The sequence below is a fragment of the Podarcis erhardii genome (assembly GCF_964252035.2).
Source record: "Podarcis erhardii genome assembly, chromosome: 11".
Taxonomy (NCBI): Eukaryota; Metazoa; Chordata; class Lepidosauria; order Squamata; family Lacertidae; genus Podarcis; species Podarcis erhardii.
In genome coordinates, this window is record NC_138501.1 from 39,660,830 (window position 1) to 39,673,773 (window position 12,944).

Sequence of the window (12,944 nt, forward strand, 5' to 3'; positions counted from 1 at the left end):
GTGTAGGTTTCCAGTTTATTTCCAGGCCCAACACTAGTGTTTGAAGCCCTGAATGACTAAGGCTTGCAACATGGACCACTTATGAAGACCATCTACAACTCATCGAAAGATTCCATCCAAGGTGTCTCTGAAAATTTTTACACATCACTTGGGAAGACAGGCGAACTAATGCCAGTGTACTGGAAGAAGCAAAGACCACCAGTGTTGAAGCAATGATTCTTCAACATCAACTTCGTTGGACTGGTCACGTTGCCTGATTATCATCTTCCAAAGCAACTACTCTATTCCAAACTTAAAAATGGAAAGCGTAATGCTGGTGGTCAACAAAAGAGGTTTAGAGACTCTCTCAAGGCAAATCTAAAAAAAATGTAGTATAAACACCGACAACTGGGAAACACTGACCTGCAAGTGCTCCAATTGGAGAACAGCCTTTACCAAAGGTGTCATGGGCATTGAAGACACTCGAACTCAGGACGAAAGGGAGAAACGTGCTAAGAGGAAGGCACGCTTGGCAAACCCTCACCATGACCAACTCCTGCCCTGAAACCAATGTCCCCACTGTGGAAGGATGTGTGGGTCCAGAATTGGCCTCCACAATCACTTACAGACTCACTGTGAAAACCGTGTTTATGGAAGAAACACGTGTTTATGGAAGAAACACCCCAGAGGACAGGATCACACTTCAAAACGACCTTGACAGATTAGAGTACTGGGCCAAAACAAACAAGATGAATTTTAACAGGGAGAAATGTAAAGTATTGCACTTGGGCAAAAAAAAGGAGAGGCACAAATACAAGATGGGTGACAGCTGGCTTGAGAGCAGTACATGTGAAAAGGATCTAGGAGTCTTGGTTGACCACAAACTTGACATGAGCCAACAGTGTGAAGCGGCAGCTAAAAAAGCCAATGCAATTCTGGGCTGCATCAATAGGAGTATAGCATCTAGATCAAGGGAAGTAATAGTGCCACTGTATTCTGCTCTGGTCAGACCTCACCTGGAGTACTGTGTCCAGTTCTGGGCACCACAGTTCAAGAAGGACACTGACAAACTGGAACGTGTCCAGAGGAGGGCAACCAAAATGGTCAAAGGCCTGGAAACGATGCCTTATGAGGAACGGTTAAGGGAGCTGGGCATGTTTAGCCTGGAGAAGAGGAGGTTAAGGGGTGATATGATAGCCATGTTCAAATATATAAAAGGATGTCACATAGAGGAGGGAGAAAGGTTGTTTTCTGCTGCTCCAGAGAAGCGGACACGGAGCAATGGTTCCAAACTACAAGAAAGAGGATTCCACCTAAACATTAGGAAGAACTTCCTGACAGTAAGAGCTGTTTGACAGTGGAATTTACTGCCAAGGAGTGTGGTGGAGTCTCCTTCTTTGGAGGTCTTTAAGCAGAGGCTTGACAACCATATGTCAGGAGTGCTCTGATGGTGTTTCCTGCTTGGCAGGGGGTTGGACTCGATGGCCCTTGTGGTCTCTTCCAACTCTATGATTCTATGATTCTATGAAGACAATCTTACTCGGCTACAAGTTATCGCCAAAGAAGAAGGCTTAGGCCATCATATCTGAAAGACCACCTCCTTCCCCACAGTCCCTCGTAGGGGTTTGAGGTTGACAGAAAGGGTCCCTCTTGGTGTTCCACCACCCTTGGAGGCTCAGAGGACATTCTCCACAGCAGTCCCTTAGCTGTGAAATTCCCTCCCCATAGAGGTGTATTTGGCACTTCCATTATTTACCTAAGAATCGCAGCATCACAGAAGTGCAGAGATGTCTTTACCCTGGTCTTTGACACCTGAGACACCCCATTCTCTTAACTAATTTGGTTTAAACGGTTCTTCATATTGTATTTTGAAACCTTCTGGCGAAGGGCGGCTAAGAAATCATAAGCTGGGGTAGCTCAGTTAGCAGAGCATGAGACTCTTAATCTCAGGGTCGTGGGCTTGAGCCCCACATTGGGCAAAATATTCTCGCATGGCAGGGGGTTGGACTGGATGACCCTCGTGGTCCCTTCCAATTCTGCGATTCTAAGCCCAAACCTGGAGGCTTTTCCCCAGCTCGGTCTTATTTGTGGGAGTTCTTAGGGCTGACAGTTCTAACTGGCTGGACAGAAACGTTACTGCTGCTTCTGTGTGTTTTTGGAAGAGTCAGATGTTCAAAACAAATCATGAGGAAAGTTACAGTAAATAGAGAGCAGATAGTCCATAGGGCACACATTTACCAATAGGTATTGGTATCTTAAAAAGCAGAGACATCACCTTGCCAACAAAGGTCCGTATAGTTAAAGCTAATGTTTTCCCAGTAGTGATGTATGGAAGTGAGACCTGGACCATAAAGAAGGCTGATCGCCGAAGAATTGATGCTTTTGAATTATGGTGCTGGAGGAGACTCTTGAGAGTCCCGTGGACTGCAAGAAGATCAAACCTCTCCATTCTGAAGGAAATCAGCCCTGACTGCTCACTGGAAGGACAGATCCTGAAGCTGAGACTCCAATACTTTGGCCACCTCATGAGAAGAGAAGACTCCTTGGGAATGACCCTGATGTTGGGACTGATGGAGGGCACAAGGAGAAGGGGACGACAGAGGAGGAGATGGTTGGACAGTGTTCTCAAAGCTACCAGCATGAGTTTGACCAAACTGCGGAAGGCAGTGGAAGACAGGAGTGCCTGGTGTGCTCTGGTTCATAGGGTCACGAAGAGTTGGACATGACTAAACAACAACAACAAATTGGGTGGGTAGAAAAGAATTGTTAGAGACAGGTTTTTAAAGTACAGATGCTGCCATCTTGTGGATCAAACTTAAGTATGGAATGAATTTATTCAGGCCTTTCTGAGATCAAGCAATTTTTTGAAAGGTTTGCAGGTTTGCTGGCATGCTGAATTTCCTAGCAACAATAAGTACTGTATCATATCCATAAAACAGGCCACCGTTGCAAAGGTGGAATAAAGCAGGTTCTAGCCAGCAGGTCCTAGAAATTGTCTGTTGCTCTGGCAGGATGTTCTCCCATAAAATATTTTCATGGACCCTTCTGCCTTTCTCTGTTGTCTTTGGTGATCAGCTTTCATGTCACCTTGGGATAGGCAGCTGTGGTTCTCCAGGCCAGGCAGCAGAGTGCTAAGAGAGCCTGTGACATCAGAGCAGGCCAGCCAATGAGATTCGAAATCTCGAAACTATGTGCACCTTCCGTGAAACCAAATCCCTTGATGAGTGCTGTTCTGCATACTTTTGCATTCAGATGGCAGTACATGCTGTTTGAGGGAAATTGGAGCTGTTTGGTGGACAACAGGCAGAAGAAGTCAAAGGAGAGAAAGCAGGAGAAGTAGGGAGTTTGAGAACAGGATGCTGGACTAGAAGGGCCATTGGCCTGATCCTGCTGGCTCCACTTATGTCCTGAACAACCTGGGAATCTCTCTTGTTATCGGTCTCTGTACTTACCAGTCTCTTTCCTTCTAGGGCACCCTGGCTGAGCGCATTCGAGCAGGAGGAGCGGGTATCCCAGCTTTCTTCACCAGCACGGGGTACGGGACTTTAGTGCAAGAAGGAGGGGCTCCGATCAAATACAACACAGATGGTACTGTTGCCCTTGCCAGCGAGCCCAGAGAGGTAAAAGATCATGCCTGTGTGTTTTAATGGTGGAGCTAGGGCAGCGGTAGGGGACCATGGTTCTTGGGAAGAGAGTCCATAACAGGTAGACAGAGGGCCTTCTCGGTGGTGGCGCCCGCCCTAGGGAACGCCCTCCCATCAGATGTCAGGGAAATAAGCAGCTATCCTATTTTTAAAAGACATCTGAAGGCAGCCCTGTTTAGGGAAGTTTTTAATATTTAATGATGTATTTTTTTTAACACTCGATTGGGAGCCGCCCAGAGTGGCTGGGGAAACTCAGCCAGATGGGTGGGGTATAAATAACAACAACAACAACAACAACAACAACAACAACAACAACAACAACAACAACAACAACAACAACATTATTATTATTATTATTATTGTTATTATTATTGTTATTATTATTGTTATTATTTATTTAATTAAAACCATGTGAGGCTTTTGATCAGTTAGCATCAGCCATGCCCCCACCCCTATTGCTTGGCATTCTGAAAAGGAATAATTTTAAAATGCCAACATGGGAGGGAACAGTTTTCAAGATGAATAACTTTTCAAATATTTCCTCCCGCTCTCGACTTCTCACAGGTGAGGGAGTTTGACGGGCGACACTATATTATGGAAAAGTCGATAACAGGGGATTTTGCGCTAGTGAAGGCTTGGAAATCTGATCGCGCCGGGAACATTATCTTCAGGTACAGTATTGCATCTTGCACACAGAGCAGATGTGGTTTTCTCTAAAGCAGCAGTTTTCAAAGGGTTCGCCAGGAAATCTTGGACTTCCTTTGGAAGCTCACCAGAGTATCCTGAACGAGAAGATCAGTTATGATGGACAAAGCTGACCCGTCAGTGTGCAAATGTTCTTCCCCTGTAATACGCAGCTCCAAGGGGGCTCCCCCCCCCTTGTGTTGGGATGCACCTGCAGCTCACATGGGGCACATTATGCTCACTTGACTTGTATAATAATTTAAATTTAATTTAAAAGTTGTTTAGCCCACTCTTCAGGGTTGGGTTTTTTTTTGTTATGTTTAGGTTTTGAGTGTGTTAATGCAGACAGTTTTCACCCAGAGGGACCAATGGTCTGACTCTGTTTCTTATAACCTGTGAAAAGTGGAGATTTAGGAAATATAAGCATTGAATAGATGGAGAATGAATTTATAATGCTATATAAAAAAAATAGGGTTGATCTGAATTTTTAAAAAAAGAAATCTGCATTTCTTGTATCTGTTCTTGCTCGGTGCAACTCGGTCTGACCCTTATGTTTCCCTCCCCTTATGGTCTTGATTTATTGGCTACTTTAAAATGAGGCTGCATTTTAAATTGCACTTTAACCTGTATTTTAAATTGCCCCCCCCTATTTCCCCCCTATTATGTTTTTACTGTGATTTTATTGGTGTTAGCCACCCTGAGCCCGGCTCTGGCCGGGGAGGGTGGGGTACAAATAAATTATTATTATTATTATTATTATTATTATTATTATTATTTATTAAATACCCAGATTTGGTGACCGCAGGGACTCTTTTAGCATTTAATAAAGCAAAAGTGTCCAGGAGGGGGCAGTAGAAGCCCAAACATTTTTTATGATGTATGAGAAGCTCAAGATAGAGAGAAATATCTAGAAAATAGGATCTTTTGATTCAGTTTTGAGGCTGCTCTACCAAGGCTTAGAGTCTGTGCCTTAGAGCATCATTTGAGACGCATTATCAGAAAAAACTTGACATCTGTATAACGATGGGATTGACCCCCCTGTTTGCTCTGGTCACCAACCCTCCCCCCCATTCCCTTCCCCCTTCTTCCTCCATGTACAACACATGCAAACAAAGACAGCTCATTTCCAGGAACGGAGAGCTGCTCTTGCACTCAGATCCTCCTTGCTGGTTTCCCATAGCATTTGGTCGGCCACTGTGAGAACAGGATGCTGGACTAGATGGGCCATCTTACGTTTTTATATTCTTAAGCATATGTCTGATTTTTATATAACACCCCCCCCCCCAAAAAAAAACCACCCAACCAATATTGTGTTTGCCATGGGCCTTGGTTTGCTAGTGGGAATCTTCTGGGTAGAAGGCAATGAAGTATTTCTGCAGTCAAGTCTTGCTCTTTCCCCATTCAATGGTCAAATAGGTGTCACGAATGATGTGCAATTTGGATAGCCTCCTTTCTCCCCTCCACGTTGCAAAATGTGCCCTGGATGTGCATCCTGTTGCCCAGTTTATTTATCTGGGAGTAAACACTGCTGAACTCAGTGGAACCTACTTCCCAGTTGACACTTAGAAGGAGCGCATTGCAAAGTCCCCCCCCCCCCCTTTAAACAGTAGCACGCATGCACACAAACACACACTGCATGGTAAACAAGCCTGCAATTTTAAATGTGTTCTTAAACATATCCTATGTATGCAAAGATCTATATGTTACCACCTTACTGCTATCTTCTCCCTCCTTCCTAATTCCTTTAAATTTAGGTTGACCCAGTGCTTTCCCTGATATTACAGTAATATAACAGCCTGAATGTGAGCAGAAAATACTCTCCTATCTTTTGCTTTCAGTTACTTTACCTTCCTCTTTTCTCTGCCTCAAATAGGAAAACTGCAAGAAACTTTAACCAGCCCATGTGTAAAGCTGCCAGAACAACTGTAGTAGAGGTAAGGTCAAATAATTTTTACTTGTACTTCAGAGCTTGCAAGGACTCCTTACAGATCTTTGCAAATTGCTCAGATGAAGTTGACAGATACTGTATACATGCAGAACTGAAACCAGGCATGATGTTCTGCTCCAGTTGAAGATGATATGCCTTTACCTGCAGCAGGGATGGAAGAGGGAAGGATTTTGGAAAAGTCCAAATGATGACAAGCTGTGGTATCATTTCCGTAAACATAAAACCTGAACACCTGTTTCTGGTAAACAACTATGAAAGGCCTAGTGCTCACCTGAGGCCTGCAGCCTGAAGGTGGAGACCCGCAAGATTTAATGTTCCTCCACCAACTAAACTAAACTAAATTATATTAAAATTCCATTGCATAGAAAGCAATATCAGCAGGGAGGATCTCAGAGTGGTTTAACAGTCTGTTCCTCTTCCCAGGGAACTATGGGAATTGTAGCTCTGTGAGGGGGAATAGGGATCTCCTCACAACTCTCAGTACCCCCAGCACACTACATTTCCCAGGATTCTTTGGGGGTAAGCCATGGCTGTTTAAAACAGCATCATACCTCTTTCAGGTATAGTGCAGATGAGATCTTCAGCTGTATTCTGGCATACCAGTCTTCCCATTCTTGTGCTTATGTAGCCAAAACCTCACTGACACTCAAGAAGTACCCAGCAGACTTGAGGTAATAATTATACGCAGGCAGAAAAGCAAATCTGTAGCTAAAATATAACCTGACATACTGAAAAATGGGGAAATGGGGAAACTGAGAACTAGGTAGCAGAAGGGAATAGAATAGACTGGGTGGAACAGGTTTATGTGAATATATAGATTATATAGAGTGCTATATAACCATCTTGTTTTCTGGATATCAGTTCCTGGTTCACACTGAGAAGCTATTTTTGGACTCCGCCAGACAGCCTGTTTATTGAGCTTTCACTCCGATCTGCTTGTCCAAAACTTACTCAGAGGTTATTTTATAAATAAAATTTGTTTCTCACCCTTTCTCCCAAATGAGCCCAGGGTGGTATATGTCCAATTTTTCACTTGAGCTTTCAATCAGATTTGTTTGCAGGGAAGATTTATGACTGTCAGCATTCATCCTGATTTTCTGGTTACTCTCCTAGCCCCAAAAGATTCTGTGGTGGTGGTTTTTTAAAACAGATTTGTTGAGCGAGGGCAAACAGAGCAACTTTGAGGCACTTTTAATTTCACAAACCTGAGTTTCCAGTGTGCGCTTGTTAACCCTTCTTCAAAACAGCGGGTGTTCTGAAGGCCGTAATTATTTGATTGTCCCCAGGGATGGAAGAGAAAGCTGCCCTTACGCATCTAGAGAGAAGTTGAAGAATTTTGTGTAGCTAGGATTGGGCACAAGTATACCCATCCCATGGAGTTTTCTTGGCAGGGATACTGGAGTGGCTTGCTGGTTCCTGCTCCAGGTGGATCACGTTTGGTCAAAACTCTCCACTATGACCTGTCCATCTTGGGTGGCCCTGCACGGCATAGCTCATAGCTTCTCTGAGTTACTCAAGCCCCTTCGCCACGGCAAGGCAGTGATCCATGAAGGGATCACTTTGCCAACAAAGGTCCGTATAGTTAAAAGCTATGGTTTTCCCAGTAGTGATGTATGGAAGTGAGAGCTGAACCATAAAGAAGGCTGATGGCCGAAGAATTGATGCTTTTGAATTATGCTGCTGGAGGAGACTCTTGAGAGTCCCATGGACTGCAAGAAGATCAAACCTATCCATTCTTAAGGAAAGCCCTGAGTGCTCACTGGAAGGACAGATCGTGAAGCTGAGGCTCCAATACCTTGACCACCTCATGAGAAGAGAAGACTCCCTGGAGAAGACCCTGATGTTGGGAAAGATGGAGGGCACAAGGAGAAGGGGACGACAGAGGACGAGATGGTTGGATAGTATTTTCAAAGCTACTAACATGAGTTTGACCAAACTGCGGGAGGCGGTGGAAGACAGGAGTGCCTGGTGTGCTCTGGTCCATGGGGTCACGAAGAGTCGGACACGACTAAATGACTAAACAACAACATACCCATCCCGCGTCAAATGAAGAGACAAACCCCAATGCAGGATATAAACAGCAAATGGAGATAAAAATTCCAATGCAGTCCAGGGAAGATTGAGCATGCTGTTTTCACATGCCATTATTTTCTTTTTGTATCCCATTTGTAGAATACTTTGTAAGTGGAATGGTTCCTTACCAAAGGGAAAAACAAAAGCTAGGATAACAGAAGCCTAGTTTTCCTCCTGATTTTTGAGATCCTCATTCATTATGGAATAGTTGGGAGACTGGAAGATGAGGTTTGATTTAGCAAGGAAGAGGAACAAAGGGGTGGGGGTGGGGCTCAGATCTGAGTGCAGAAATGCTCTTTCACCCACAACTAATTAAGGAAATGTAATTAAAAACCCTGCAATGTATCTTTGGTTACTTAGCAACGCCATTAGAATGCTGCTATCGCAGGTACAATGGACTTTCATTACATTGTGGGACAGGAATGAATAGCTCCATTAGTCACCAAAAATTGTGGTGTTGCTTTCATTGTTAACGATGAGACGCTGAGAAATGGCCATGCTTATAAATGCACACTCTTATATTGCTGATAACAGTCCTGGCTCTTGCGTCCCCGAAACTCTGCTTAACTCTAATTCTACCTCGCAAATTTGAATTCCGAGATGCGCCACACTGACTATGCATCAGCCAGAAAGCTGCAATAGGGGCTTTGGCCTACCAGTGAGTTTCTTCAAACACAATTCAAAGTGTTGGTGCTGACCTTTAAAGCCCTAAACGGCCTCGGCCCAGTATACCTGAAGGAGCGTTGTTCCACCCCCATCGTTCAGCCCGGACACTGAGGTCCAGCTCTGAGTAACTTCTGGCAGTTCCCTCCGTGCAAGAAGTGAGGTTACAGGGAACCAGGCAGAGGGCCTTCTCGGTATTGGTGCCCGCCCTATGGAATGCCCTCCCATCAGATGTCAAGGAAATAAACAACTATCTGACTTTTAGAAGACATTTGAAGGCAGCCCTGTTTAGGGAAGTTTTTAATGACTGACTGATGTTTTATTGTGTTTTAATATTCTCTTGGAAGCCGGCCAGAGTAGCTGGGGAAACCCAGCCAGATGGGCGGGGTATAAATAATAAATTATTATAATATTATTATTATCTTGCCCCTTTTTTCTAATTCAGGGGTAGCTAACCTAAGACCCCCCCAGATGGTGTTGAAATCCATCTCCTATTAGCCGTAGGCAGCATGGCCAAAGGTCGGGAACGATGAGAGCTGGATCCTCTCCAACAACATCTGGAGGGTCAAGGGTTGCTTCTTGGATCGTGTCCAAGCTTCCACACAATTACTTTTCCGTATCCAACATTACAGCGTTGGCCACTCAAAAATGCTTTTATATACTGGTGTAAGATATGAATTTGCACCTGCTGAATGGATGAACTTGGGCATCCGTCTTTAGCGGCTTCCCAGCTGCAAGGATCCAAGAATTAGCATTTTGTGTCCAGGAAATTCCTGTGGCAATTGTCACTAGTAGTGAATCTTTCCACACTTTCCTGCCAAGAGCAAAGGTTTGTACCCAAGATTCCCAGATACACCAGGCTGCAGTGCTTCATGCATCTTGGGAGAAAAGTAGGATATCAATACATACATACGACAATGACAACAACGTATTTGGCCATGATGCCATCTTGGTCTTCCACATTTCAGCCTTAGGAATCCATCTAGTTACTGTTTTTAGAGCTCTGGTTCTGTTTTTCCTCTTTCATAGTTTAAGGTGGGGGGTAGAATTAATGGTTTGAAAGGTTTATTAGAAGGCTAGAATAGAAAGACATTTTTCCTTTGGTGTTCTGCTGGGTACCTACTGCTGTTTTGCAAAGTAAGGCAGGATGGGGAGAGGCTTGGCTGTTTGCTTGCTTCTGTCAAATTGGAAAATGGTGCGTTTTGTTGCTTCCCCCACCCCCATGGTGCTCCTCAATCCTATTTGGAGTTTCTGTGGGGAAGAGTCTTGCTGTGCTTCAGCTATTATGTTGCAATGCGCATCTTGAGTTATGATGAGTTTCTCCGACTGGCATTTCAAAACGCTTATTCTTTTATAAGCCCATGGGGACAACCCACCTGCTTAAATAAATAAATGTCTTTGGTGTTCTTAGCACATGGGGTGGCAACATGTGCATTCTGCACATGTTATGAATTGAAGTGTCCCAAACTATACGCTCAGAATAAATGCGTGCTCATATATATATATTGCTTTGTAAAATGCTCCTTGCTTCCAAGAAGTAAAGTGAAAGATCATGGATATATGAAGAGAGAGGGAAAATAGTTTATTCTCAAATATTTTCCTCTTGGAAAGGCGTCGTATGGAGAGAAGCCTCCTAGTGACTGTAGTAGCTGCTAGTTCTCAAAGCAGCTACAGGCACAGTTGCACCTTCAGGTCGCACTTCTAAGCCATCACCTTGGCTGCATCTTTGGTTAAAGAGAGGACCATTGCACAGTACCTCACTGTGTTGCTGGAGAGAACAAGAATGTTAAATACTGGCTGGGGACTTCCTGTTCCCGTCTGGCAATTAATAGCAAGACCTTGCACTGCTGAGAGTGTGAATAGGCAGCTGAGGCGGCTTTCTCCTCTAGCATAAACATGCGAACATTACCTGCTTGGCTTCAGGCTCTTTTATACTAGAATATTCAGTGTGGAAGTTTTGGTGGGGTGTTAGGAGTCAGTGTAGTATAGTGGTTGGCCTGCTAGACTAGGAAAGGAGAGACTGGATTTTAACTCCCCACTCTGCAGTGAAGCTCAGTGGGTGATCTTGGGACAGCAAACTACCTTGGGGAATGGGTGGCACGCTTGTTCTTGGGAACCACCTGACGCTCTTGACTTAAAAGCATGCTGTGCACATGGCACTCAGTGTGTATAGACACAACTTGTGAAATGCTTATTTGCAGAACCAGGAAGTGGGTAGTAGAGAAAGTCAAACTTCCAGTTAAAGGATCTAAGAAGAAGAAGAAGAGTTTGGACTTGATATCCCGCCTTTCACTCCCCTTAAGTAGTCTCAAAGCGACTAAAAATCTCCTTTCCTTTCCTCCCCCACAACAAACACTCTGTGAGGTGAGTGGGGCTGAGAGACTTCAGAGAAGTGTGACTAGCCCAAGGTCACCCAGCAGCTGCATGTGGAGGAGTGGGGAAGCGAACCCGGTTCACCAGATTACAAGTCCACCGCTCTTAACCACTACACCACACTGGCTCTCCCAAGCCCTCACCTCACTTCATAAATTGAGAGAGCTTGGAGCTATGTAACTCATTGTTGCTTCAAAAAAGAACCCAGGGACTTACCTCTTCAAAAGGAACTGAAGGGCCCTGCATGTTGCCATTTGCTAATCTTTGTGTACTGTGTGCACCCTCTGATTCTTACCCTTTTTGTTTTTCACATCTGCTCAGGTAGAAGAAATTGTGGACGTTGGTTCCTTTGCCCCAGAAGATATTCATGTCCCCAAGATCTATGTCCATCGCCTCATCAAAGGGGGAAAGTATGAAAAAAGAATCGAGGTAAGATTTAACGGGTTTGGGGCCATCCTGTGTGTTTTCCCATGCAGCCTGGGCACATTTGTGTTGCTGCTCTTATTTTGCATAATTATGGGTTTCGCTAGTTACAAGGAGTGATGCCTTCCTAGCACGGGTGAAACTTACCTCTCTGACTTCTAAAAAAATTCAACACACCCACACTCACCCAAGCATATCTTCATCCTGAGGGGTTGGAAACTTGTTTTTTTCCTCTCTTTTTTGAAAAAAACAAAAGCTGATAATCTCATCGGAGCTTGAATGTATAAGCAGTAAAACATTTTTGTGCCTCTGTGGACCTCAGCAGACACCATGCCGTTTCCATATCCAATTATAAATGAAGGTTGAATCCCAATGCGACCCACTTAACAGAACGCATCCTCAGCACTTCATTAATTACATCTGAATTTCACTAAATAGCCCCCAAAACTGCAGCTGTGTCCAACATCCTTTGGTGAGAAATAGTGGATGAATTCTGAGCTCACGTTTAGGATCCGGTTATTACCATATTTTTGCATTGGCAAGAAACCTGACCTGCCATCCTAGGATCTGGGGGTGCGAAGATGCTTGGCTGGTATGTTGTGTGTATGGCATGTGTGCCCAAGCATCCCTCAGTCTTTTAGCTTGGCTTACTGAAGTCAGCTGGGACGCGGCTAGCGCTGTGGGTTAAACCACAGAGCCTAGGGCTTGCCGATCAGAAGGTCGGCAGTTCGAATCCCCACGATGGAGTGAGCTCCCATTTCTCAGTCCCTGCTCCTGCCAACCTAGCAGTTCCAAAGCACGTCAGAGTGCAAGTAGATAAATAGGTACCGCTCCGGCAGGAAGGTAAACGGTGTTTCCGTGCGCTGCTCTGGTTCTCCAGAAACGGCTTAGTCATGCTGGCCACATGACCTGGAAGCTGTCTGCGGACAAACGCTGGCTCCCTTGGCCTATAGAGCGAGATGAGCGCTGCAACCCCAGAGTCGGTCATGACTGGACCTAATGGTCAGGGGTCCATTTACCTTTACCTTTACTTAAGCCAGCTAGAGCTCTTGTCTCTCCAAGTGCACGCCTCTTCTCTGGAGTATGTGTGTCGTTTGAGTGACCTTTGGGGGGGGGTAGCCAACTTCAGTTGCTCCCAGCCAGCATGACAAATGGTC

The 12,944-nt window shown here is 44.8% G+C and overlaps 1 protein-coding gene across 1 annotated transcript in view; it reads left to right on the forward strand.

Moving 5' to 3' along the window:
• OXCT1 (3-oxoacid CoA-transferase 1) overlaps positions 1-12,944 on the forward strand; it is a 58,689-nt gene that overhangs the window by 17,068 nt on the left and 28,677 nt on the right. The window contains exons 5-8 of the mRNA XM_081881537.1: positions 3,450-3,599; positions 4,188-4,294; positions 6,181-6,241; positions 11,686-11,793. Of these exons, the coding sequence (XP_081737663.1) occupies positions 3,450-3,599; positions 4,188-4,294; positions 6,181-6,241; positions 11,686-11,793 (426 nt within the window). The remainder of the gene's footprint in view (positions 1-3,449; positions 3,600-4,187; positions 4,295-6,180; positions 6,242-11,685; positions 11,794-12,944) is intronic.